Source organism: Saccoglossus kowalevskii, chromosome 3 (genome assembly GCF_978046115.1).
Source record: "Saccoglossus kowalevskii chromosome 3, keSacKowa6.1, whole genome shotgun sequence".
NCBI lineage: Eukaryota > Metazoa > Hemichordata > Enteropneusta > Harrimaniidae > Saccoglossus > Saccoglossus kowalevskii.
Window position 1 is genome coordinate 21,547,836 of NC_140643.1, and position 27,167 is coordinate 21,575,002.

Sequence of the window (27,167 nt, forward strand, 5' to 3'; positions counted from 1 at the left end):
TATACAAGACAATGACAGGAGATTTCGATTACACATTCACTCAGATCACTAAACCATAAAATAATGGATATATTGACTGTAAATAATAGACCATTTTCCGTACACTGCGAGATTCACGCGTTATGCGTGAAATCGAACGTAAAAACAGGACAAACAAAGGTCATAGCGTCGTAGTCGCGTCAAACATCGCGTGGGATTCGACAAACGCGAAAGTATTTCGGGGACATTTCCATGCTTAATAATGTGCTGTCCACATTTGATGATAGGCAATTTCGATTAAGTGAGGGTATTCGGAAGCAATATTCCTCTGTCGAAGATCGGCCGGTCAATGTAAGCTGCGAAATAAAGAAATTCTAGTTCAAAATCAAATCGTTCGATTTTTGCGGCAGACGTTCGACGCGCGTCTTTCATGCATCTCGCGAGATCTCGCAATTGTTGGGAAAATCACCTATTTGCAGTTCGAGCAACTGCTTGATCGGGAAACACGATAACCCACTTCCCGATTGGGAATTGTTTCAAAATGAGGCTGCAACCCCTTTGACCTTTAAATGCGTTGTGGGTGATTATGAATCGGAACGAGTCTGTGACCCTTAGTATGACCTTCACACATGGCTGAGATGGACAGGGAAGTAACAAAAGGTGAGGCTTTTTTTTACATCTTCTTCCTATGTGTAATTAATGATTTGGAAAATTATAATTACAGAGTCAAGCGATATTATAGTGTCTGTTACTACATACTAATAAATGTTTCATTTTGCTTGCTGATTTGAACATTCGTCCCATACACACTATTGATGGTTAGGAAGTCAGTGATTTTTGTATCAAACACCCGTCTAATCAAACATGAAACAATGATGATAACAGTAAAGAGACGAGAAATTCATTAGCATCAAATAAATGAGTGAAGCAAGCAACTAAAACGTTTCTTGTATAACAGCTGACGCAAATAAACAGGGTGTCTGAATAAAGTTGGGATGTAACAAAATACATGAAGTTATGTTGACCTTGGTGCTATGAATAATAATGAATTATGGCACAAATAAAAATAAACTGTGAAAAAAGGGTTTTCGTACCAGCCCACGTGCTAATAATTTTATCAATAGTGCCTTGTAACCGTTCTAATGGAGTAACTAATTCCTTGTTATTATTATTTATAATTTTCAGTGAACATAATAATCTTGGTAGGAAGAAAACCCATTTTAGAGGACATTTCAAAGATCTTTCCTACATTGAAGATAAAAAATTACGCCAAACCAGTGTATGCAAACAAAGGAAAACTTTATTGAGTGCTGCACATGATCTTCATAGGTTGACTGGTGCAAGTGTGTTTGTTAAAGTAAAGTATGGTGGAATGTCACGATACTATGGATCTAATGATCTGGTATCTGATTTTGAAGGACATGGATTAAAAATAACTAAAGGCGACAGCAGATGTGTTGATGGCACAGTTCCAGTAGTTAAACCTTCCCCTCAAAAAGAGTTTAGGCAATTCATGGAATCATTTTTACCATGCAATACACACATATTAGGAAACGAGGAAGAAGTTACCACTGACCAGTCATTACCTTGCACATCCACCAGTGAACCCCAATCAATGTCATCTCAACTATCCATCAGTGAACCCTACCTGCATCTCAACTATCCATCAGTGAACCCATACCTACATCTCAACCATTCATCAGTGAACCCAAACCTGTATCTCAGCCATCTACAAGTGAAACCATACCTGCACCCCTCCTATCCGTCAGTGAACCCATACCTGCATCTCAACCGTCCATCAGTGAACCCATACCTGCATCTCAACTATCCATCAGTGAACCCATACCTACATCTCAACTATCCATCAGTGAACCCATACCTACATCTCAACCATTCATCAGTGAACCCAAACCTGTATCTCAGCCATCTACAAGTGAAACCATACCTGCACCCGTCCTATCCGTCAGTGAACCCATACCTGCATCTCAACCGTCCATCAGTGAACCCATACCTGCATCTCAACTATCCATCAGTGAACCCATACCTACATCTCAACCATTCATCAGTGAACCCAAACCTGTATCTCAGCCATCTACAAGTGAAACCATACCTGCACCCCTCCTATCCGTCAGTGAACCCATACCTGCATCTCATCCATCCATCAGTGAACCCATACCTGCATCTCAACTATCCATCAGTGAACCCATACCTACATCTCAACTATCCATCAGTGAACCCATACCTACATCTCAACCATTCATCAGTGAACCCAAACCTGTATCTCAGCCATCTACAAGTGAAACCATACCTGCACCCCTCCTATCCGTCAGTGAACCCATACCTGCATCTCAACCGTCCATCAGTGAACCCATACCTGCATCTCAACTATCCATCAGTGAACCCATACCTACATCTCAACTATCCATCAGTGAACCCATACCTACATCTCAACCATTCATCAGTGAACCCAAACCTGTATCTCAGCCATCTACAAGTGAAACCATACCTGCACCCCTCCTATCCGTCAGTGAACCCATACCTGCATCTCAACCGTCCATCAGTGAACCCATACCTACATCTCAACTATCCATCAGTGAACCCATACCTACATCTCAACCATTCATCAGTGAACCCAAACCTGTATCTCAGCCATCTACAAGTGAAACCATACCTGCACCCCTCCTATCCGTCAGTGAACCCATACCTGCATCTCAACCGTCCATCAGTGAACCCATACCTGCATCTCAACTATCCATCAGTGAACCCATACCTACATCTCAACTATCCATCAGTGAACCCATACCTACATCTCAACCATTCATCAGTGAACCCAAACCTGTATCTCAGCCATCTACAAGTGAAACCATACCTGCACCCCTCCTATCCGTCAGTGAACCCATACCTGCATCTCAACCGTCCATCAGTGAACCCATACCTGCATCTCAACTATCCATCAGTGAACCCATACCTACATCTCAACCATTCATCAGTGAACCCAAACCTGTATCTCAGCCATCTACAAGTGAAACCATACCTGCACCCCTCCTATCCGTCAGTGAACCCATACCTGCATCTCAACCATCCATCAGTGAACCCATACCTGCATCTCAACTATCCATCAGTGAACCCATACCTACATCTCAACTATCCATCAGTGAACCCATACCTACATCTCAACCATTCATCAGTGAACCCAAACCTGTATCTCAGCCATCTACAAGTGAAACCATACCTGCACCCCTCCTATCCGTCAGTGAACCCATACCTGCATCTCAACCGTCCATCAGTGAACCCATACCTGCATCTCAACCATTCTTCAGTGAACCCATACCTACATCTCAACCGTCCATCAGTGAACCCATATCTGCATCTCAACCGTCCATCAGTGAACCCATACCTGCATCTCAACCATTTATCAGTGAACCCATACCTGCATCTCAACCATTCATCAGTGAACCCAAACCGGTATCTCTGCCATCCACAAGTAAACCCATACCTGCATCCCTCCTATCCGTCAGTGAAACCATACCTACATATCAAGTGTCCACCAGTGAACCCATACCTGCATCTCAGCCATCCACAAGTGAACCCATACCTACATCTCTACCGTCCACCAGTGAACCTACCTCTTGTCCGTCCGCCAGTGAACCCACACAGGTATCTCAGTCAGCCAATGAACCTATACCTGTATTAATCTGTCCTATATGCAACAAAGAGAAGGCCCCACGCCAGAGGAAAACAAAGACTGACTGGATTTCTTGCATGCACTGTGATGTGAAGCATCACCAGAAGTGTGCCAAAATAAAAGGAAAGAAAAAAAGTTCTTGTGTCAATAATTGTTCACTGTTGACTGTTTTGTTCACTTGCTGATATATTAAAATATTACTAACATTCTCACATACTTTACCTCAGTCATAAAATAAAACAAGTTGCAACTTTCTAAACTTTTATTTTATGCAATAAACAAGAAAATGAAACATGCTGTTCTCTGTGTACATTTGTAAAAAACAAGTCACAGTTCATCAGATTGTAGTACAGTGAAACCTGTCTAACCCAAACTAAGGGATTGAGAAAACTGTTCACTTTACACTTTGTTAAACATGAAAACCTATTTAGAAGGCAATTTTAAATTGTTTGGTTTTACTGTACAGTACAAACCCAATTTATCTGATATGCCCTGGATATCAAAGTGGCATAACTCCATGACTGATTGATGTGATATCAATCCAGTCCATATACTATATATTTTTTTATTAGAATGAACCTCCAATACCTCCAATAGGCATACATGAAAATTGTGCCTTCTTCTATTGTAATAACAATGTATTTCACATTTACCAAAAACACTTGTTAAATGCACATACACTTCTAATATAAAAAATATGGTACAGCATTTCTTGTATTTGAATACAGAGGTGATACAAGCTCAAAATATTTTTGCAAAGCTGTTTATTGGAAGTGTACCTTATTTCCCCTATAAGTAGTGCCAGTGCTTACATGAATACACCAAGTTCAAGGAATCAAAACCAAGAAACACATAGCTGCTATTCTAATGGTGTTTGTGCGACATTCCCTTGTAATTTATAAGGACTTTTTCTGCCAGTGGTCATACTTATTGCACTGTGGGAAATGTATACAATCTTAGAATGGGACAAACATGTAGAATGTCATGACTGTCACACTCTAAAATATACAAAAACAACTATTTTTGGGGGGCTTGTATGCACATCTTGTATTTCATCTTTTCCAAAAATGTCTAATTAGAATAGGGAAATACAGTAAATGTAGCTCAATCATTTTCTTCACAGAGTTCCAAATTACACTCTTCCTGCTCAAGCAGGGTACATATTTCATTATAGAAATTAATATAGTCAGACTTTTTAGATCTTTTGATCTCGTTACTCCATTCAGAACTGTATATTTCTTTCAGAGAGGTATCTGATATACAATCTAATTTTGCCAACACAAGTTGTTCAATGACACTCTTAGTCTGATTGTTGATATCATGATATTTACTAGACTCAGCTGGAGTGACAAATACAGGGTAATTGTCACTTCGGTCATCTGAAACTGGCTTTCCAAGAAATTTCAATTCTATGAATTTGTTTCTTTTTTGCATTGCCAAGGAGGTAAACTTTACAAGATTGCTATCCAGTGGATTATCATCCACACTTACATGCGGTCTGTTTACAAATGGGTCCAGACAGTATTTTGCATTTCTCAGATAGCTTCGCCAGGCATTTATTTCATTAATTTGACTGGGACGTTTACCACTCTTTCCACTGGAAGGGTCAGAGATACCCATATTTTGAAATGTGGCCATTCTGAGCTTGTACAATTTGCTTAAATTTCGAAAAATGTTTATCCACATCTGTGTGTCTGGCATACCAGTGATCCATGATTTACTCAATTTGTTAAAATTCTCTAGTACAAAATCTAAACCTTCACCTTTACTGGGATCACCGGAGACAGATACAGACTCACACCTATTGAAAAAGTTACCAAGTTCACTTTGATACAGTAACCTGTCTGCCATATCAGCAATGTCAATAAATCTGTATTTGGGGTGCACCCTAGCATGAAAGACTGGGGAATATTTACATCTGGCTGCATTCATTAAATCCACATTATTGCGTCTCACGCCAGCACGGTAATTTACCACTGCTTGACAATATGTGAAGCATTGTTCTGCTAAATACATATAATTTGGATCTTTTACTTCATTTAAAAATCTGAAGAACCCCTTTACAGATGCATCAAAACCCTTTTCCATACACTTTCTTACATAGGGTATCAAAAGCTCATCTGTGGTTCCATCAAAAAAAAATTCTAATAATGCCCATGATTTGTGGTTGTCTGAACATTTCTTTGCATATTTCTGGGCCCTTTCTGATTTAAACCCCATCATCTCAACTAGTGAACACATGAAAACCTCCCAATTTAGCTCAAAAAATGATTTTGTCATGTTCATTTCCATGTGCCCAGGGCCAATTCGCAGCAAAACCCAGTCAAATTCTAACACAAAGTCTCTATGTTCACTATTGTGAGCTACAATACAGTGCTTCACAAATTCATCATTGCCAAAAAAGGACTCTGAACACAGAACACATTTGTGTACACTGCGAATAACTTTATGTGCAAGCATGTACGGAAGCCCATCCATATATACAGCTAGCCAATATCTAGAACCTGTTCCATAAGTTTTAATTCCAGCAGTGGTACCAATTTGTCTGAGAACTGTTACAATGGTTTTATGAGAATTTGGATTTACAAATACTGGATCCAGAACACCAACAGGTGGTGGTGAGGCAGGGTGGTTAGTGCTAACATGGTCATATCTGAATGAGCTACCACTCATGCTAGTGGGATTCATCAAAGTAAACTGTGGTTGAAAACAATCTTTACCTTCAACAGGCATAAAGTCTAGTCTGATTTCAGTTACTGTCTCTACCGAAACACTACTAGTATTCTGAACAGGGTGGCCACACGTCTCTAATAATCTCTCAGCAGCCTCCTTCATATTAACACTACAGTTTGGACATTTTCTTTTTGTTTTTTCCACCAAGGAATGACAAGATGGGCAAGATTTGTGAGTGAGGGCAGTACGTTTTTCATTAACAATTTCATCTATTTTATCGGTATAAACTCCTGAATTACTTATTTGTTCACTTACTACTTTTTCCAATCTTTTGCTTAGATGTATAAACAATTCATTGTAATGCGTTTCCGATATCTTTTTCAAAAACTCATCACAGTCATTACTACACATAACATAGATTAGTTTTTTTAATTTCATTTGGAAAATTTTCATAGTTGAACCATGTCCCTGGTTTCAAATCTGAGTTTTGTTGCAAAGTGCCTTCAGCATCAATCTGTGCATAACATATGCTTGTGAGTACACTGACTTCAACTTTGTTATTTTCTCGAACACGATAAGTTTTACCTACAACCTGATCATTATCAAAAGCTACCACCACATCACCAGGTGGTAAGACTAGTTGCTCAGATGCCTGGGCCTGAAGCCATGACCGCACTTTTGGGTATGTACATGTGGGCTGAGAAGCACTTTGTAACTGAACAACAGTTCTACTGTTAGAAATAGCATAACTCACCAGACTTTCAGAAAATGCAAATGGTGAAATAGCCCTAGTCAAATTTACATGATAAATTGATTCCACTGCTTTTACTTTAGAATACACTTTTTTGGATGTCAATGATTCATTTTCCGTGTCATTTGAAACACCATCAATGAAAGCACAAACAATGGGATTACGGTTACTGTACCAAATTGCAGGGTCAATATTAATCAAGTAGTTTAGATTAACATATGTTTGATCAAAAGACAGGAAGTCTTCAGAAACAGCATTTGCTTGAGATTTACCAAGAGTGAATGCTAAATCAATTAGCTGTGTTAAAGACATATTACCATATTGAATACACTGTACTACATTCTTGACACATGTGTCTAATGTGTGTTCAGACATGACATTTTCAATATTAGAATCCCAGTAACTCATTGTCATTGCCCTCATTGATGGGACGTTTAAAATTTGGTGGTGTGGTCGTACATAGAGCTGGACGTCCACGCTTCCTGCTGAAGCATACAGCACAGTTCAGGCTAGTGTGAGGTACAAAAACATGAACATTTACATTAGGTTGGTATAATATTCCCTGTTTAGACTTCAGTCTACAGCGACTAATAACAACAACACATGATTGACAAACAAAATTTGGGTGAACATTACTTTTATCATCTGCAATGTTAATAGAGAAAAACTCTTCAAGTCCATCCTTGTATTTCTGGCATTCAGTTTTCCGTCTGCTTGTTATTCTTTTCCCACATACTCTACAAATGTTCTTCAAATTCTCATAATGACAATATGGTGTTGCATATTGATGATCACATGGATCAGTCATGATTAGACCTGCAGAAGATAAGCCAATTTAGGCAATGACATTTGCAGTTGGAATAATCATAATGACCCATTACAAAAAGAATTTCAGCTAAAAACCCTTTAATTCATACATTAAAAACAAAATGCAAATTTACCTTTTACAAGGCAATACGCTCCAGTTCTTCATCAGTCAGAAATTGTCTACATATGTTAAATACCTCCATTACCATGTTTCTTCTAGGTATTTCATGGTACTTCAAGTAATATAAGCATGTAAGTTCTGCCCCACCACCAGGTCGGTCACGTACTTGTCCACGTTGAAATCTCTGGTTTGATGGTGGTCTGATTGACAGCCCTGTCTGACCAGTATACTTGCTACAAGCCAGTTAAAAGAAAAAAAATAGAATCATGTTTTCATTTAAAGACAAACATCACAAAGGGAAATTATGAGATTCACATCAGGTGTCTATTGTACAAAAAATCAGCTATAATAATGAAATGAAGTATAACTTGGAACAAGATTAGTCAACTGCAGTGATTCATACAACTTTATGCAGTCACTTACCATACAATTACAGATTCTACAAGATTAGTCAACTGCAGTGATTCATACAACTTTATGCAGTCACTTACCATACAATTACAGATTCTACAAGATTAGTCAACTGCAGTGATTCATACAACTTTATGCAGTCACTTACCATACAATTACAGATTCTACAAGATTAGTCAACTGCAGTGATTCATACAACTTTATGCAGTCACTTACCATACAATTACAGATTCTACAAGATTAGTCAACTGCAGTGATTCATACAACTTTATGCAGTCACTTACCATACAATTACAGATTCTACAAGATTAGTCAACTGCAGTGATTCATACAACTTTATGCAGTCACTTACCATACAATTACAGATTCTACAAGATTAGTCAACTGCAGTGATTCATACAACTTTATGCAGTCACTTACCATACAATTACAGATTCTACAAGATTAGTCAACTGCAGTGATTCATACAACTTTATGCAGTCACTTACCATACAATTACAGATTCTACAAGATTAGTCAACTGCAGTGATTCATACAACTTTATGCAGTCACTTACCATACAATTACAGATTCTACAAGATTAGTCAACTGCAGTGATTCATACAACTTTATGCAGTCACTTACCATACAATTACAGATTCTACAAGATTAGTCAACTGCAGTGATTCATACAACTTTATGCAGTCACTTACCATACAATTACAGATTTTACAAGATTAGTCAACTGCAGTGATTCATACAACTTTATGCAGTCACTTACCATACAATTACAGATTCTACAAGATTAGTCAACTGCAGTGATTCATACAACTTTATGCAGTCACTTACCATACAATTACAGATTCTACAAGATTAGTCAACTGCAGTGATTCATACAACTTTATGCAGTCACTTACCATACAATTACAGATTCTACAAGATTAGTCAACTGCAGTGATTCATACAACTTTATGCAGTCACTTACCATACAATTACAGATTCTACAAGATTAGTCAACTGCAGTGATTCATACAACTTTATGCAGTCACTTACCATACAATTACAGATTCTACAAGATTAGTCAACTGCAGTGATTCATACAACTTTATGCAGTCACTTACCATACAATTACAGATTCTACAAGATTAGTCAACTGCAGTGATTCATACAACTTTATGCAGTCACTTACCATACAATTACAGATTCTACAAGATTAGTCAACTGCAGTGATTCATACAACTTTATGCAGTCACTTACCATACAATTACAGATTCTACAAGATTAGTCAACTGCAGTGATTCATACAACTTTATGCAGTCACTTACCATACAATTACAGATTCTACAAGATTAGTCAACTGCAGTGATTCATACAACTTTATGCAGTCACTTGCCATACAATTACAGATTCTACAAGATTAGTCAACTGCAGTGATTCATACAACTTTATGCAGTCACTTACCATACAATTACAGATTCTACAAGATTAGTCAACTGCAGTGATTCATACAACTTTATGCAGTCACTTACCATACAATTACAGATTCTACAAGATTAGTCAACTGCAGTGATTCATACAACTTTATGCAGTCACTTACCATACAATTACAGATTCTACAAGATTAGTCAACTGCAGTGATTCATACAACTTTATGCAGTCACTTACCATACAATTACAGATTCTACAAGATTAGTCAACTGCAGTGATTCATACAACTTTATGCAGTCACTTACCATACAATTACAGATTCTACAAGATTCAATTCTAACAATCTTCTAAATACTTTGCAAAGATTAGCCGGTACTCTCCCTACTTGTTTGTCAGCAATACTTCTCACTGTTTGGTTTGGTTGGTTGCCTCGTCCCTCTCTGGTAACTTCGTCATGAAGTTCATTAGGTATTCTACATAATGGAGGCATTTTTACCAACATTGAACTTGGATCATATCGATTATTATGTTCAATTTCAACATCCAGTAGAACATCTGGATGTGGCCTGCGATGAAAGTGGTGGTATCCTTTTATAGACCAATCAAAACTCATGTTCTTGTTATGTATGGCATCCAAGGCATTCATTATGAATGTTTCCTACAGTAACAAATGCACCAATGTAAAATACATGTACTTTGTCACTGTTACAGTTTATGAAGCTCCTATGCCAATATTCACCAATGGCAACATTGCATCAGACCACAGCCCAATGTCAGCATCAGTAAATACTGGTCTATAAAGGAGCTGCATAAATTGCATCATATTTTGTGATTGATAATGAAAAACACACAAAGCACACAAAAAATAATAAAATTTCATTTAATAACATTTCTGCAAAATTGTACCCAACCAATAATGTGGAAGAAGATACAAGGGAAAGAAATACTTTTGTATCCCCTTCCCAAAAGCAGTATTAATTTTTCTATTTTATTTATATTATAATAGTATATACTAAGATTGAATTTAGAATTGGGAAGGGTATAACAAGTTTTGTAAAATGTTTCTGAAGGGGAGATACAAAAGGAAGTTTTTCTTACAAGTGAAAAAAGCAACTGATGTTTTTTTTTATTGATACACCCCTTAGAATGTTTCCTTTGGTATGAACAAAAAAAAATGAAAATGACCATTTCTTTGACTATAAATTAACAGGTACATACAGCAATTCATGCAGTATACACACAATAGTGAATATGCAGCAATAGAATATGCAGAAAAGTATTATATTCAAGCAATGGTGTACATCCAAAATAGTGACAGTACACACGGAACCTATATACCAAAATGTTGGGCAAGGCATTTACTGCATGAAAAAAAATACAGGATTTTTGAAAAAAAATTGAGAAAAACACAATCACAAATCATTTTAGAGAAAGTAAAGCGTCACAAGTATGACATCAGCTTATTCTAAAATACTGTGCAAGTGAAAAAAGAGCCATAACTTACCTTAAATCTTGTCGTTTGTTGTGGTTGAACCACCAAAATGTGGGTCAGAACATGTGCTTTCCATCTAAATCACCTGAGCGTGCTCAAAACCAAAATATAGCAAGTACGCATGTATTTAACCTATTGACCCAGAAAAAGTTAGGACAGCTCATTATCTGCCTCATGCATATTTATGAGGGAAAAAAGGCCATTACAGGCTAATTCCCGATGGGGCAGTTGCCAGAGCTGATGGAGTATGGACGGTGTCAACGCAATGAACACAAATTGTCGTCGACAGTTAGCCCATGTATGTGTAATTATTAGACACCAATACGTGGATGATGCAGATTAGTAAATTATCGGGCTTTTAAGCTATTCAACTGAAAGTATTTGGAAGTATTTTTTCAACTGTTGAAACAGGTGGCCATGCGTTATTGTACCAGCAATGCCGTTTCTTTAATAGTAGTAGATTGGGCTAAATAATTCAATGTTATACACCATCACGTAATTGAACATGTCAATAAATGGTATACATTGATACTATATGAAATGAAAATACACATGAAATTGAAAAGGTAATATAATTTGCCGTGATAAAATTTATATTTTACGATAAAATGTGTCAACTTGTGAACAGTTTCCTGTAGGTAAATAATATATTGAGGTATTTTTTATATATGCAAGTCGTTGACAAAATAAGCAGCGAACCATGTAAGTATTTTGTTAGCATTAGTTACATTAAATATAGTTCACAATTAGCTAAGAAAACTCACACGAAGAACAGTTAAATTGAACAAATCATAAAAAGATGCGCCTCCGCTTTTTTAATCGTTTAAGAGGTCAAACGCCGGGATTAACTCCTGAAAAAGCATTGTTCAAGCAGTAGTGATTATTTCCGTCTACATGTGATAACCATAACTTTGTTGGTTTTTACAAGGGTAAAAGGTCAACACTTATTGAAAATAATAATTGCAAAGAAAACACCAAAACAACGATTACTTCATGCGAGAAAACCTTTCATACCAAAAATACCAAGGCGACGCAACTCTTTAAGTCAACATGAGAACAAAAAAAAAACCATTAAAATCAATGGAAATGGAATATTATCACAATATATATAAGAAGAGTCTGTATTTGTTTTAAAAGACAACAGTTTTATGTCTATCAAATCTCCTAGCTGATGTGTATGAACTGCGCCGACTTGAGATTATTAAAGTGAACCTTTAAATTGAATGTTCTCCTGTCTGATTGGAAGTCAAATCCTCCATTGGTCCGTACTGGTTCGCCAAATTTTTCAACGGATTTTGTTTTGTGTATATTGATAGAATATATATATATTATAGTTGAATCACAAATTTTGGTGTTACATATGTGGATTACTTTTAATCGATCTTCGGCAGGCATACCTCTGAGTTCCCCGCAGTTCCCACAATTACACGAAACGAAATTTGACCGATTAATAGAACAAACAAAATATACTGACCCGAAATGATGTTACCGTGACACTATGGGTGTATATACGCAAAGGTGTGGCGCCTGAGTACTTGTGTACAGGTGGAATCAGACGGTTCAAGGACAGTACACACGGCTGACTGGCATATTACGATTTGCATTATTAGGTGCTGGTACTAGATTGTTTGAGCATTAAATAATAAAGGTTGCCATAGATACAAATTGAACGCGAGTTCTAGAATTACTGGTGTGTGTGTGTGAACCGGTGTGTGTTCAGGAACCGTGCGGCGTTTTCCCTTTTGAATTATGAAGCAGATGGTGCGTTTTGAAAAGAAAAAAAACACGTGATCGGGGTTGAGATTGAAATGGGTGAGGAAAGCGTGAGTGTAAGTAGCGTTTTGACTACCTAAATTATTAAGTTGTAGTCGACCGTTTATGTATTGATCACAGATGTCGCTACGGTTAATTGAGTTGTGAAAAGTGACGTATCCTGTGCTCTAAAATAGACCAGTATATACTCAAAGTTGAAAAAAATGTTGATCTGGTTGACTTGGATCCGATCTGATTAAAATCTGATGTAGTGTACGGGCTTTAATTATTTTGGCTATAAACTTATTTTATTTTATTTTTTATTACTTTTGTTATTAATGCCTTTGTATTTTATTATTTTACTTTGATTTTGTGATTTTTTTTTAATTTCGCCCTACCTACATCTGACCCGACGCCTATGTAACGAGATTTCAACGAGACCCACTATCTACGATTTTAGTCAACGAATCACAGACCTCCTTCTATAGCGCACATGATGACGTCACCGGGCAGAGTGGCAAACACACTCAAATAAAAAGACGGACTATACCGACGTTAGCGACCGAGAATAACACGGCTTTTCGGTAAGTTTAGTTAATTAACGTTAAATGCAACGAAAGTCATTTTTATGTTAATATTGTGGCTCGAATGGTTCGAGTTTAGATCGTTATTTTGCGTAGTTATTCTGGGAGTGGCGATTTTGTTTCCACCGGTTCGACCGAACACCAGTGTCTTTTTCCAGTCGCTTGCCCTGGAGACAGGTGATGTTTTGTTGACGATCTGGCCAAAATCGTCTACGTAGCTGTAAATATTCATCGAAATTATCAACATTTTGTACATTATACAACAACTCTTTATTAAAGTAATTGAGCTGATTTGAATTGGAATAAAATATTTTTTTATTTGGAACACATCGCAATTGATCAGGAAATATTTTTATGCTCCAATTTCCTGCGTTGATGCCGTGGGCCGGTGACCGTTATACAATTTAAAATCAGTTTGCATTGTTTACTATAGCTGTTTACAGTGTTCTAATCATTACGATTTACTCACTTATATTTTGCTTCCATTCTAGATAATTATGCTCAGTGTTTGATGTAAAATTGAAGCGATGACTGAATGAACGAACCTTGGCTGGCGAAGATGTATCTGGAAGTGTACACATTTGTTGGAAGTGAAAAAAATATTCAATGTAGTGACAAAAATTGTAAAACGCTGTGGAATTTCTTTTGTAAATAAAAATATACTAGCAATTTTCTATTAATGGTTTATTCAAGTGGGCAAAATATAATGTACAGAAAGATTGCCCGTAGAATATCGCTACACTGAAAAGTAAGCAACCGACAGCCTGTATAAAAGGGGGGCTGTGATTGGCTGTTACTTACGCGAGATTTGAACGGAACTTACATAGGCGTCGGATCAGATGTAGGTAGGGCGGAATTAAAAAAAAAAAAAAAAAATCAAAATAAAAGTAAAATAATAATAAAATAAAATGGAATTAATAACAAAGGGAATAAAAAATTAAATTAAAATAAGTTTATAGCCAAAATAATTAAAGCCCGTACACTACATCAGATTTTAATCAGATTGACTTGGATCCTTTTGAGGAAAAATGTTTCCGTAAATATAGCATATTCTATGGCAGTTATCGTGACAAAAACACCGAGCATAGCTGCAAGCGTCAATTTTGTTCCACGTGACGTCAGTGTAATCTTCGAGCCCATCTTAGAAAGTATGCTCAGCCATTGATTCTGCACAGATTGCTAGAAGGTCTACATAAAAATGAGTCCCTATCTTCCTACTGAAAAGTCCTTATAGCGTTCCATGCTGCAATATTGGAGCGTTTAGGTTACGAACGGAATTAAGTCCAGTGTAAAATTTGTGGAATTGTTCATTGAGGTTTTTTCGGGCTGACAGAGACCTTATTCTTTGATCACATCATCTCGCGTCACCTTTTTCAGAGTCATTGGTATCTAATGGATTCCATGCCGTGTTCAGCCCAGTTTTATGTTTATTGATGGCTGTGAATTTTTAAAATAATCCTTCCATAGCCGTCTTCTGGATATGATGTGTATTTACAAAACGTGTAGTACTATCCCCCAATTAGATCAGATGTGTAGGTGAATTTAATCAAAAAAAAGATTTTAATTTTTAAAAGTTTTTAATTTTTTTTTAATATTCATTCAATATATTATTTTAATATATCATTTAATTGCTAGTATTTTTTTTAATATTTTAGCAATTCCAAAATCCCGTAATGTAGTAAAAATAGTAGGTATAAAACAAAAAGGGGGAAAAATAATATAAGAATGAAAATATAGTAAATAAATTATTGAAATACTGTTATATATGTATATAATTGTAGTAAGTAGTCATTGGTAATTATTCAATGTAACCTTTGTCAACTAAATATTCAGTGGAATATTTTCTAAACATTACATTTATCGGTACTAGCAGCTTTGTTCAACTTTCAGCTTGGAGATATTTTGGAATGTCAAAAACTGAGCTACCAACCTGTAGTAGAAATTAAATATATTTACATGAAGTTAGAGGGTTTGTATTATAGCCCGTGGATACCCCAAATGAAAGGGAATTGTATACACAATTAAGGTCAACTAAGATTAACATCAATATAAGTGTTCAACATTATAAAAATCTATATTCGTCAGATTAATTTGCAACTTGGTAAATATGAAAGGCAACGAAACAGTTCTCAAGTAGCCTAGCAACGCGACATAACAATGACTAAGATGAATGGTGGACTCGCCATGGTGTATTTATCGTGCTTTCCATGAGATCAAACTGGGAGGTGGTCTGTAATTATACCTTATCCAACTCTTAGCTCTGTAGGCTGAAGGTTTAGAATCCGGTGATTTTATAATCAAAAAGAATCTATAGTCGGAGGGTTCCACAGTCGGAGGAAGGTTCTGTAGTCAGAGGTTTCAATTGCCTGAGTGTACATTAATTAAGTGTAATTGTGATCCAGACATGACTCATAATGTGACGTGACTTAACAATTCCTCTGGCACAATATCTCAAATACAGCTTTGTTATTAGACAGCAGCACCTACTTAGTCATTGACTTTTTTTTAATACCTATTATGTGTTCATTGGGTTCTTGTTTTTATATTCAGTTTATAGTTTTTTGTTGGTGTTTCATTTTACTTTATTATATATTTCCGTTACTAGCTTCAATTTAGTCTGTTTTTGGTTGTCTTTAAACTATTAGCCATTGTAATTGATTAATTTTTATCTGTAATTTTTTGTTGTTGTTGTAACCTTGAACCTCCTTCAGTAGGTTGTTATGAGTTAATAAAAAAAATGTGACGTGTATTTGTACGTTTCGGTTTAACACTATCATATTTATGTTTCAATGTACATAGAATGACGCGCCAATTTGAATAATTTTAATCATAATCTTATATGAACATATACTAACAGCCGTAACTGAGTGAGAAAGATGGATATTAATTTCATCGTAATTCGTCGTAAAAACGTTCAGAGGACAAATTGGGGTCTAGTGAGGACTCGCCTGGCGGGAATTCGACTTTACTTTTTAAATAGCCGTCACATGTATACGGTCAGCATTTTGAAATGCCGACATTTGTATTAACACAAAGGCACTGTCGTTAAGAAAGGACTCACCTGTAAAGAATTTAAAATTTGACATTTAGCTAAGCTCTAAGCTCAGAGAAGCGTGACACTAACAAGTGTGCTAACACTTACAACTGCTGCGATTACTAATTTGCATATGACAACAACTGTGGCTAATTCTACATAGAAACAAAAGTGTGAAGTTACATAATTAAACAAGCGGCGCCAACAATTGGTCACGTGACTGGATATGGTATATAAATTAAATTCTCGTCGAATACAGCCTTGGAGTTCTCAGACGAACGTCTCCGATTAGATTGTTTTAGATGGGCCGTATTTTGAATAATTTATATTTTATTTGTTATAAAGTTGTAATACTTTAATGTTAATTTTAGTATGATTATTTCTATAGATCACCGATTAATGAAAGGGGTGTTTTTGCCTCACACTGCCAATAGTATTGATGTGTTCTGTTTCTATAGATACATGGGGTTACAGGTAATTGTTATTTGTTAATGATTGTTTCTATTTATTGGTAATGTTTGACTCACTGACGTCAGTGTGTTTATGTGTACATGTACACTCTTACTGATACCATATATTGTTACTTATATAGTAAAATTACATCTCCGGTTATTGTTTTAGAGGTCTGCCCTCTCGCCCCAGGGCGCGAATCGATTCTTTTCTGCAATCATATCATAATCACATAACGTTTGAGGTTTCGAACGAAATTTCTCAAAAAAGGGGGAATCTTTGCATGAATAAACACCATAGGTAATTCAGAATTTGCAATGAAACAAATATCATAGGCGATACAATCCAGGCTTCCCGGTTTGCTAAACTCTTGAAAACAATATACAGCTAGTCTGGTTTGTGTAAATACATTTTTAATAGAAACATGAATATGCTTTTTAGATATTATGACATTAGAGCTAATGTGTGTGTGAAATATATGAACCCGGGTCTCAGGTTTAAATAAATCACGGTATTCCAATGAGGTACTGCATAGTTTGCCTACCTATTTATATCAAAACTTGCGCCATTCCATTGTGAAACGTGCAATCTTATCAGTGAAATCATATAAGTATATATACTATTTCATTACTTTCCCTATTTTCTACCATAATGTACTCTGAATATAAACAAACAGCATTGTAAGATTCGATGTAAAGAAAGTAATATATTAGAAAAAACATAAGTGTTAATTTGAAACATCACAATATGTTGTTTTTTTCGTTTATACCTTTTATTTTTCAATTACCAAGTATAATTTTGTTATTGAATTTGAATTACCAATCTATACAATATTTGGTCTAAATTACAAATGATTTGAAACTTTGATTTATAATATACATCTGATTTATATCCTGAATCACCAGCAGTGACAACCATATGAATGAAACTAATATCAAATAATGTCAAATAAGGCACATCACACATATACAGACTGGCACTAGAAACGGGATTCGAACTGGAAGTACTTGTAGAGGTTTGTAGATTTAAAACACATTCACAGCGAAGTTGTGTAGATCAGAGATGGGAAGGAGGAGGGGGAAAATGAAGTCATCATACATTCATTGAACATGTTTTCATTAACAAGGTAGGAACACGAGGAAAACCGAGTAAAAAAATGTTTGGTTAGGACATTCTTTAAACATTACTAAGCAACAACCTAAACATTATCTAAAATGTTAGATAATATAAGCGAGTACGGTTACGTAGTGTATATGCCGTATCAATATTAGTCTGAAGGGATACATGGCGGCCTATTTCGTTATTGTACTTTTTTTAGATATTAGAAACATCGGTTTTTAACACTTTCAGTCACGGCAACTAAATGTGAATTGTACAGTGCGTTTGTGGTGTTGTAGACTAGACAACGTCTAGTTTTTTTTCTTTATCTGTGCCTTTGTTTTCTAGCTACGATGAAATAATTACAGAGATGCTATATTAAACACAAGTTCTAATCAGGGTTATATTCTTCACTAAATAACACATATTACGCATTTACTGACAGTGACATAGATTTTGCGACAGTTACTTCAAAGGTTAGTTGGTATCAACACAGCAGAACACAAATGCCGACATTTTAATTAGTAGAAAACGGTGTTCAATATAAAATCGTCGTTTGATATTTGACTTGCAGTACTTGTTTTTTTTTTTCATTGCTGTTGAAGTGTCAAGACCCTGTGGAGATTTCCAAAATCCTTTTGAAATTGTACCAGCTTTTCTAAGTTCCTAAGATATTCGCCATTTTCTTTTAGAAGTTTATTACACAGAAATTTGGCGTTTATGGGAAAACGTTGTCAATTCGCAAGCGATTAGGACGTAAATTTGAATTATCTGACAGTGTGGCAAGGAGCATATGGAGGGAATGTGTATGAATTACCTAAGTAACAGGAAGGAAAACAAATGCGCCTTGTATCTTTGAATATTATGAGTTTACTAAGTTATATAGTTGTTCCATACCAAATAAATAGCTGGAAGAGGTACGTTATGTCAATGGATTGGGTGTGATTTATTGGGTGTTTGGCTCGCACTAAGAAAAGAAAATTCATCGTCATGAAAAATCTTTAGTAAATATCGGACTCAAACTACAAAAATGTGTTATTGAAGTGTTGTTACAGTTTTAAATCAGATGCTATACACATCATTCCAAACACAGAAAATATAATCGATTCGTAAAAGTATTCTGCAATCATCATCAAGTGCAACTACTTTGATGCCCATTTAATCCACAATATTTTAATTGTTATAGTTTTAGGTATCAAGTCCAGCATGGAATATTCGACTATTTGACAGTATCATCTGGTTATTGTCTAAGGGGATTTATTTTGACATAAATCTAGAAATTTCCAAGGATATATTCATAATGAGATCTTCGAATGTAAATGGTCACCTATGTAGATGTCTCAGAGAGAAAACGGTAACGGATACCGGCTTCTCCTATTCGCTGGGATGTATTCGAAGATAACTAATAAATAACAACATTTCCCAACTCTTTGGATGTTAAGCCTGAGCTCCTCGCTGCTTCCACAATATTGAACAATGGCGCTGTAGCAGTGTTGCGTGTCCCAATTACTGATGCGAAATTCTATTGTTTTCTTATATGGAGTGAGAACGATTCGTGGACAACACACACAACTTCCTGCCATATCATGATTTTCATTTGTAAAATGTTTTTTCACTCGCTTGTTTCACTAATAATCAATTTGTGTTTCCATGGCTACACTCGGCTTTGGAAACGAGTAGTTGAAAATGTTGTGACCTCATTGCAAGCTATCATTACGATTTCCCGAGAAGAAGTCGTGCTTTCGTGTACTAACCATGGGGGGTAGGGTGACCTATAAATATACAGTATGAAACCAGGGGGCTGCCTGTGTGGCCAACGACGAATAAGCAGGACATGTTATCAGAAAAAAACGCGATCTGGTTTCTGTTTGGTTGTTATGGAAACGTGAATGAAAAGAATGACTGCCATTAATTACCATAGTTTTTTGAAATATTCTGTGCTTTGTAGGTATCCGTTGGAACATATATTTTGTCGAAACCCGATTACCGTTACGGAGAGTTGTGTCGTGAAAAGAGTCGTGTTATCTAAACAATATGCCAGTATATACTCACTTTAAGTTGAGAAAACTGCTGATCTGTTTGACCTGGATCCTTTTTAGGGAGAAACTTTCCGTAAAAATAGCATATTCTATGGCAGTTATCGTGACAAAAACACCGAGTATAGCTGTACAAACACATTTTCTTTCGAATGACGTCGGCAAAATGTATGCGCCCATCCTAGACTGCCTGTGGATCTGTGGCGGATTGTCGGGAAAATGTACCACTATCTTCCTAATAAAAAGTCTTCAGACTCATGCTGTAATATTGGACCCTTTAACGGAAAGAAATATACAATATGTCTCTCCACTGATAATCATAATTGCTAATTCCGGCAATTTCGGGCTGACCTCGGCATTTGCTTGTGATATCATTGTTCAGGTGATGCTTTTTTTAATCAATCGGTTCATCTCGTAATTTTTGTTTTGGTCTATTTTTGTGTTTATTTAATGGTGTGTCCATTGCTATTTTTGTGTATTTTTGTTACATGTCACTTTTTAATGACAATTGCTACCGTGCAGAAATATATCACTTAGTTGATATGAATAAATCAACGTTTGTGAAAATTTTATGAAAATCGATATTTGAAAGATTCATTTCTGGTTCGGAGGGTATGAAAGGCAGCGAAACTGTTTCTAAGGTTGTAACCTAGCAACGCCACTTAACAATGGCTGACCTAAATCACGACTGAGCTGAATGGTTGTAGATAAGAATCACTATGGTGAATTTGTAAATATTTACCTTTATGTGCCAAAACCATGGAAGAGCTTTGTGATGTCATCATTTGGCGATATCACAAATATTGACAGTTAAAAAAATTCACTCGGATGAACAAAATGTGAAATAAAATAGGTCACTAGCGATTGCTCAATTATCTGTTATATAGATTATATTTATCTTCAACATTTATGCTTCGGGTTTGTTTGTTCGTTATCAACGTATTTACTATTACAATATTTGAAAGGTTAAAGGGCGGTGGTCGTCGCGCCAAGCATGTGCGATATTTGTGTTGATGAAAATTGATATTCCCACAGTTCAAAGCGCTCTTCTAATGGAAATTTCAAGTACTAGTATTGACTTGGGCGCGACGTGCACTAATTGACGCGGGTGAATCCTTGATACCTTCCAATCGCCTGACAAATTATTTAATTAAAGCTTGGTAATGTCTCAGTGTGTACTGGTTGATTTGCGCAACAGTCAAAGTCGCCATCTTTGTTTATACGAGTCCCATATCTAGCGCATGGATAGCGTGACGGCCACCTGCCTTTAACTGTATGATACTGTTTCTTTATATCAATACAGGTAGAATTTAAGGATTCTTTCGGTAAAAAACTGTAAGTCACACAATGCAGTGTAATTGCGATAGATGCAAGTCTAAACGTATGGAGCCGGGAACAGTCACTGGTGGGTCTGTATACAATCAACACAGAGACACTTGTTAAATTTGGTGACCAGTTTAGTATGATAGAAAGAATATATAGTCTTCAAATAATCGCAATAGACAGAGTGGGGGGTCAAGGATAAATATATACGTAATTCCGGGGTCCTAATTAGCAAGGTGTATAATAATACTACTAAATAATTAAATAGTGTAGACATTCAACTACAGTATGTACCAAGTTGTAGATATTCAATTATTAGCTGGGTTTTATTTTCGCTCATTTCGCTAATAGCTGAATGTTTTAAGTTAAAACACAGTTAACAATAGAAGGCATTGTTTCCTTCACAAACCAGTGAATTCAAATCCACTATCTAATTATGCAAATTACCTTATTGACATTATCTGATTTGTACCAAAATCTAATCAAGTTGATAGTTACACTCAGGTGCTTGAGATATTGGTAGAAAAAGATTTGACACACACATACAGACACTTAGAGAGATAGAGAGACAGACATTGTATGACATTGAAACCAAAAAACAATGATAGTATTGCAAATTGCCTGAGATAAGAATTCAATTAATAATTTTATAAAATATTTTAATAATCATTCCATTGCTTATAGTTCATAACGATATCGTTCCCTCCAGGCAGCCTTTGCATCAGATTTACTGCGGGGAATTTTGTGAAAAGGTTCAAGATCATTAAAACATGTGTCGAATACTTCATCTACTGCTTGTTTTACTAGTTTCTCTGAAGTGTCACGAACAGCAAGAACAGATCGAATCGCTCGGTCCTTAACACATGTCTGAAAATTGAAATAACAGAAACATTGTATTTAGATATATACGCGTTTGAGAGTACATGTACAAAAAGATATTTCATTAAAACGAAAACAGTTACACATGAAACCATTATGTCTTGCCTTGGAACGAAATTGATTAAACATTTCAGAAATGGTTTGGAACAGTAAGTAAAACAAAATAAAATGATGTACATCAGTATTCCATTGTGTGTGAGTTCAATACAAAGTATTGACATTATTGATTTCAATCGGCTTAGGTATATCTGAGAAACAGTAGAGGACATGTTCAAATGTTTATTTTTGGTGTTTTGTATTTCCATTGTCTTAGTACCAACTTCACAGTTATGCATATATATATATATACATATGAACAATCTGTAAACAATATGGCTGCCTTTGCATTATACACTCTACATGTAAATACATCGAAGAATTATTTGGAGAGGCATACCTGTTGGTGTTTAACAAATCCAAACTGCATCCTATGAAATCTACCAAAATGTTCCATGCCAAATGAACAATCACCGCTTAGATTGGCAGCCCTAATCTGGAATTGGAAAATTCATGGAGTTATCACTAAATATTTTGTCATTGTATATGTCTTCACAGGAGACACTTGTTGAACACAATACAGTGTGACAAATGTTAGAGTTTATTTGAATAATAACAAACAATATTAAATTCAAACAAAGTTCAATTGAGCTCTTAGGAAAGATGTTGCCATTTAAGGTTAGTACGTTGGAAATGATACAGAATGACTGGAACAAGTATGTTTAATTTATTGATACCGTTATGTATGTCTTACCTCTGTACATGCTAGATGTCTAATGTCGTTCCAATTAATTTTAGCTCTACAATGGTCAAAGGCATGGATCAATTCGTGAGTTATTACTCGATCCATCGCGGACTGTGTTTTTATGTTATTCTGACATAAAACAATCTGAAAAATAACACAGAATTTAGATTATTATACATGAATGATTGCAAATTGCTGGTGTGATTTCTCTCACCATAAACTGGAAATGCCACAAACTACTGAATTGTGCCAGAATGATACACCATGAAGGAAAGAATATAACAACATACTAAATACTCATGTTTATCACCTCTTTCAAGAATCTAAAGTTGTGATTGTGAATGGTTAAATGAATGAAGACATTACAATGAGATATCTAAACTTACTTGAGATGTTGATGGATCAAATCCACCATTGACAACTTCCGAGCACTGTTCGCAGGCAAAATGACGATCTTGAAATGCTTCACTGAAATTAAAAATGACCAGAGAATGTGTGAATTTTAAAACACTGAAATGTCACTGTGTACTTCAATACATTTGAAAAAGAGAAAAGTTTGGTCTACAAGACAAATAGTGTACATTTTGTATAGCGATTTACTTACACTATTTTCAATCTATACTATAAAATAGGAAAATTACATTAAACACTGTTTTGTCTGCACGTTTTTAGCAAATTCTTCAAAATCTGTATATCTATGAATACCTTTTAACCTTTTCACCACCAGACTTTCTTGCCTAAACTTGTCTGTGCTTTTTTCTTATAATTTAATTAACAGTTTTTACTCAAAACAAATTGTCATTTTTTGTCTCAATCTTCTGAAGTAAAGTGCAGACTATAAACGGGACTATTTTGTTAATTTGTGATGAAAAGAGGAAACTGGTGGGGAAAATGTTAAGTATCATGAACGTTAAATATCCTGATGAAGTTATACTTGGAAAGTATTGTCATGGTGATATCTAAGATGCTGTACATTGTGTCCTCTTTTCACTGAGGACAATAATTCCACCCCCACAGCCAAAGAAATAAAAGATAAGCACTGAATATTAGTTTATCCCAAGAATACAGCAAAGTATGGACAAAGGCGGTTTGAGTGATTGTACACATCTTTTTCCTGTTTGTAGTAATTTGATGAAAGATAATAATAAATCTTCTTACGCACTGTGACGTCAATAACCCATTTAAAGCGGGGAAGTCGTCACATACGCATACGTCAGGTGGTCATAGCGTGTCTTTGTTTACAAACAAGCGTCTACCGATGAGCCTTTGCGTTCTTAGCATACATTGTTATCATCGCTTGGGACTTGATTCCCACGCGTGCGCAGACGACGACCCTCTCGCTTTAAGTTAACATTTTATGAGTTTTTATTGATTTTTTTTTTATAAGGGAAAATGTTCAAAACAAATTCCATATGTTTGGGAAGGAATGGTGGTATGGTTTTTTACAGAACAGCAAATTCTATTGTTTTCGGTTTTTGATGTATAATAATTATAAGATATTACCTACCATCCACTTTGACTCATAGCTTGTAGTAATAATTTAACATATGGATCTGTGAAAATAAATGTTTTTATTAACAGTAGCACAGTGCCTCTACTGTGACAGTAGTGAGACCTGTTTGTGTAGAACGGGGTGTCATGAATAATACTAGTATTCTGGATTTGATTGAGTTACAGTGATCGCCATACTATAATCAATTAATAACACCTCACTGGTTTACAAATGTATTCATAGTTACCAAATGTTGTTTAACAGAACCAATCATATAATACAAAGAATTTCATGAAGACATGAATTTTTTTTTTTTCTATGAAAAATTCATAAATTAATATTGACCAATCACAACACATTTACGGATACATGGAACAGTTTTGTATCAGTTACCGCATATAGTTACAACGGAATAACTTGCACACAGGAACTTGTAATTCACTTTAAAAAAAAAAACTCCATTCAAAAGTACATTAGCATAGGTGATTCAAACAAGCAATTTAATGAAGAGTGAATAATTGCCAGTATTTGGACGCACTGATAAGTGATAGGGATAATTTCCTCACAATTCACACTAACTCAGATTATATGTCATTTAATAAATACCAAAACCTCAATAATGTTCTATGAATGCTCTACGTGTGCAGATTCTGTTATTTCACACATTGAGCAAAATTGTGTAAAAGATATTTTTATTTGTTTGTTATTGTGTTTACAGTAAATGCAAGTGTCACCACAGAAAGAAAGGGTTTTGTGTTGCATTTTACAGGCTAATAGAATAGAATAGAATAGAATAGAATAGAATAGAATAGAATAGAATAGAATAGAATAGAATAGAATAGAATTTATTTTATTTTATTTCCCCGTAAGGAATCTACTTTTCCTTGCAACACCTAGCACGCAATCTTTTTTTCCCTCTCAGCTGCCAAATTTTTTCGCAACAAATCTCATATTCAAGGTCAATAAAAGTCAATAAGATTAGGTAGTAGATTCATGGGGTAACATTGTCGCACAGTCACTTATGGCTGAAAATTCAATACATCGATCAGTACATTTTATTATTATTTTTTCTCAATTTCAATAATAAACAGCACTGACCGATTTATTTTGATTTTCATACCTCACGCATATGTGCGTTGTCGGTCCTAACGTCCATGGTCTTATTATCGAGCTACGGAGCCAGACGGACAGGCGCCAACAATCTCACCGATTACTCAAGTATTCAAATGGGTCACCCCTGATGAGATGCGAGAACTTACTATTCCTAGAGTAGGCAGCCATGCCAAGACATCGGTAGTGGTTGCTACCGAGATGTCCGAGCAATTTTCCGTAGTTTGACTTGTCAACTTGAACATCCACGTTAATATTCCGGTTTGTGAAAGAGTCGGTTGACTTATCACTGTCGTTTTTCAATATAAAGTCTCCCTCCCCAAAAGGTACTGATCCAGCATCGGCGTCAGCGTAATTCCCACTCTGTGAAGTAGCGGCATGGCGTTTGCTGGAGGCTGCCATATTTGTTTTTAGTTGCCTTATCTTTAGCAAAGCGCCACCTAGTGGTTAAAATAACCAATTTAATAACGCGGAGGGCGCTAACATATAGATTGCAATATCGATTTCAGAAATTGGACAAAATGGGACATCACTGGCATTTTTTAAGGAACTATCATATACAAGATGCGTAAAACGTCGTCTTTGGTTATTTATTAAACACACTGTAAACACATCAACAATTTTAAAAATGCTGCGGCAAGAGCCACAATGCAACTTTTTTGTTTTGTTTTTTACGATTATCAATTTAACGAATTTAAAGTTTATGTTAATGGTGAGATTACATGGGTTAAAAGTATTTGATGATACTCGTATAAAGGCAATATTTTAAATTTTATTTATTACACGTAAATTGTAAGGGAGTATACTAGTATATTGAGACGTTTATAACTTGACACCCACACGTGTGGATGTTACATTAGTAACTAGAACAGGTGGCCATGTTCACATATGGTTAACCATCATGGAAAATAACATCTTACTATTCTCTAGGGTGTGTGCAATGCATTCATTATGTCTAGTTGAGAGGGTACTTCTCTTATCTCGGTGAAATGCTAATGTTTAACTGAGATAAGAGAAGCCCCCTCCCTAAAAAGCACACGACAACCGCAGACCTTAGACGGTCTATGCGGCGACTAAAGCGGGTATTAAATCGGCGCTAAAGGTATGATGACACTAGCAAGTCACGGTCGTAATACATGTAGTTTGATATTACAAGCAACAAAGATAATTTAAATATATGTTAACAAAGGCTTATTGGGACTGACCGTGCTAAAGAAGCTCTTCGTCTGAGATTCATTAGTGCTGTATTGTTCGTGTAATTCAACTTTATTACATTACTTCACGGGGGAAATAATAAAGCTG

At 35.7% G+C, this 27,167-nt stretch overlaps 2 protein-coding genes across 2 annotated transcripts; one reads left to right on the forward strand and one right to left on the reverse strand.

Annotated features, from left to right (window-relative positions):
• The first annotated feature begins 608 nt into the window (after positions 1-608).
• Positions 609-3,956, forward strand: LOC146747560 (uncharacterized). The gene is made up of 3 exons (XM_085497360.1): positions 609-639; positions 1,236-1,485; positions 1,650-3,956. Exons 1-3 carry the CDS (start codon positions 609-611, stop codon positions 3,847-3,849), a joined length of 2,481 nt encoding a protein of 826 aa, XP_085353486.1. The 3' UTR covers positions 3,850-3,956.
• Positions 3,957-22,245: 18,289 nt separating this feature from the next.
• On the reverse strand, positions 22,246-26,276 carry LOC100375934 (mitochondrial inner membrane protease ATP23 homolog). The gene is made up of 6 exons (XM_002740224.3): positions 26,015-26,276; positions 24,771-24,816; positions 23,650-23,731; positions 23,273-23,407; positions 22,919-23,014; positions 22,246-22,470 (listed from the first exon to the last, which is right to left on the reverse strand). Exons 1-6 carry the CDS (start codon positions 26,265-26,267, stop codon positions 22,282-22,284), a joined length of 801 nt encoding a protein of 266 aa, XP_002740270.1. The 5' UTR covers positions 26,268-26,276; the 3' UTR covers positions 22,246-22,281.
• Positions 26,277-27,167: the final 891 nt, after the last annotated feature.

What these genes read in the sequence shown, in the direction of transcription:
- LOC100375934 (XM_002740224.3), bottom strand. Translation starts at nt 26,267, where the DNA reads ATGGCAGCCTCCAGCAAACGCCATGCCGCTACTTCACAGAGTGGGAAT. An exon ending in TTGATCCATCAACATCTCAA is followed by an intron (nt 23,408 to 23,649) that starts GTAAGTTTAGAT and finishes GTTATTTTTCAG; the next exon opens with ATTGTTTTATGTCAGAATAA. An exon ending in GATTTGTTAAACACCAACAG is followed by an intron (nt 22,471 to 22,918) that starts GTATGCCTCTCC and finishes TTCAATTTTCAG; the next exon opens with ACATGTGTTAAGGACCGAGC.
- LOC146747560 (XM_085497360.1), top strand. Translation starts at nt 609, where the DNA reads ATGGCTGAGATGGACAGGGAAGTAACAAAAG. An exon ending in GGACAGGGAAGTAACAAAAG is followed by an intron (nt 640 to 1,235) that starts GTGAGGCTTTTT and finishes CCTACATTGAAG; the next exon opens with ATAAAAAATTACGCCAAACC. An exon ending in TCCCCTCAAAAAGAGTTTAG is followed by an intron (nt 1,486 to 1,649) that starts GCAATTCATGGA and finishes ACTATCCATCAG; the next exon opens with TGAACCCATACCTACATCTC.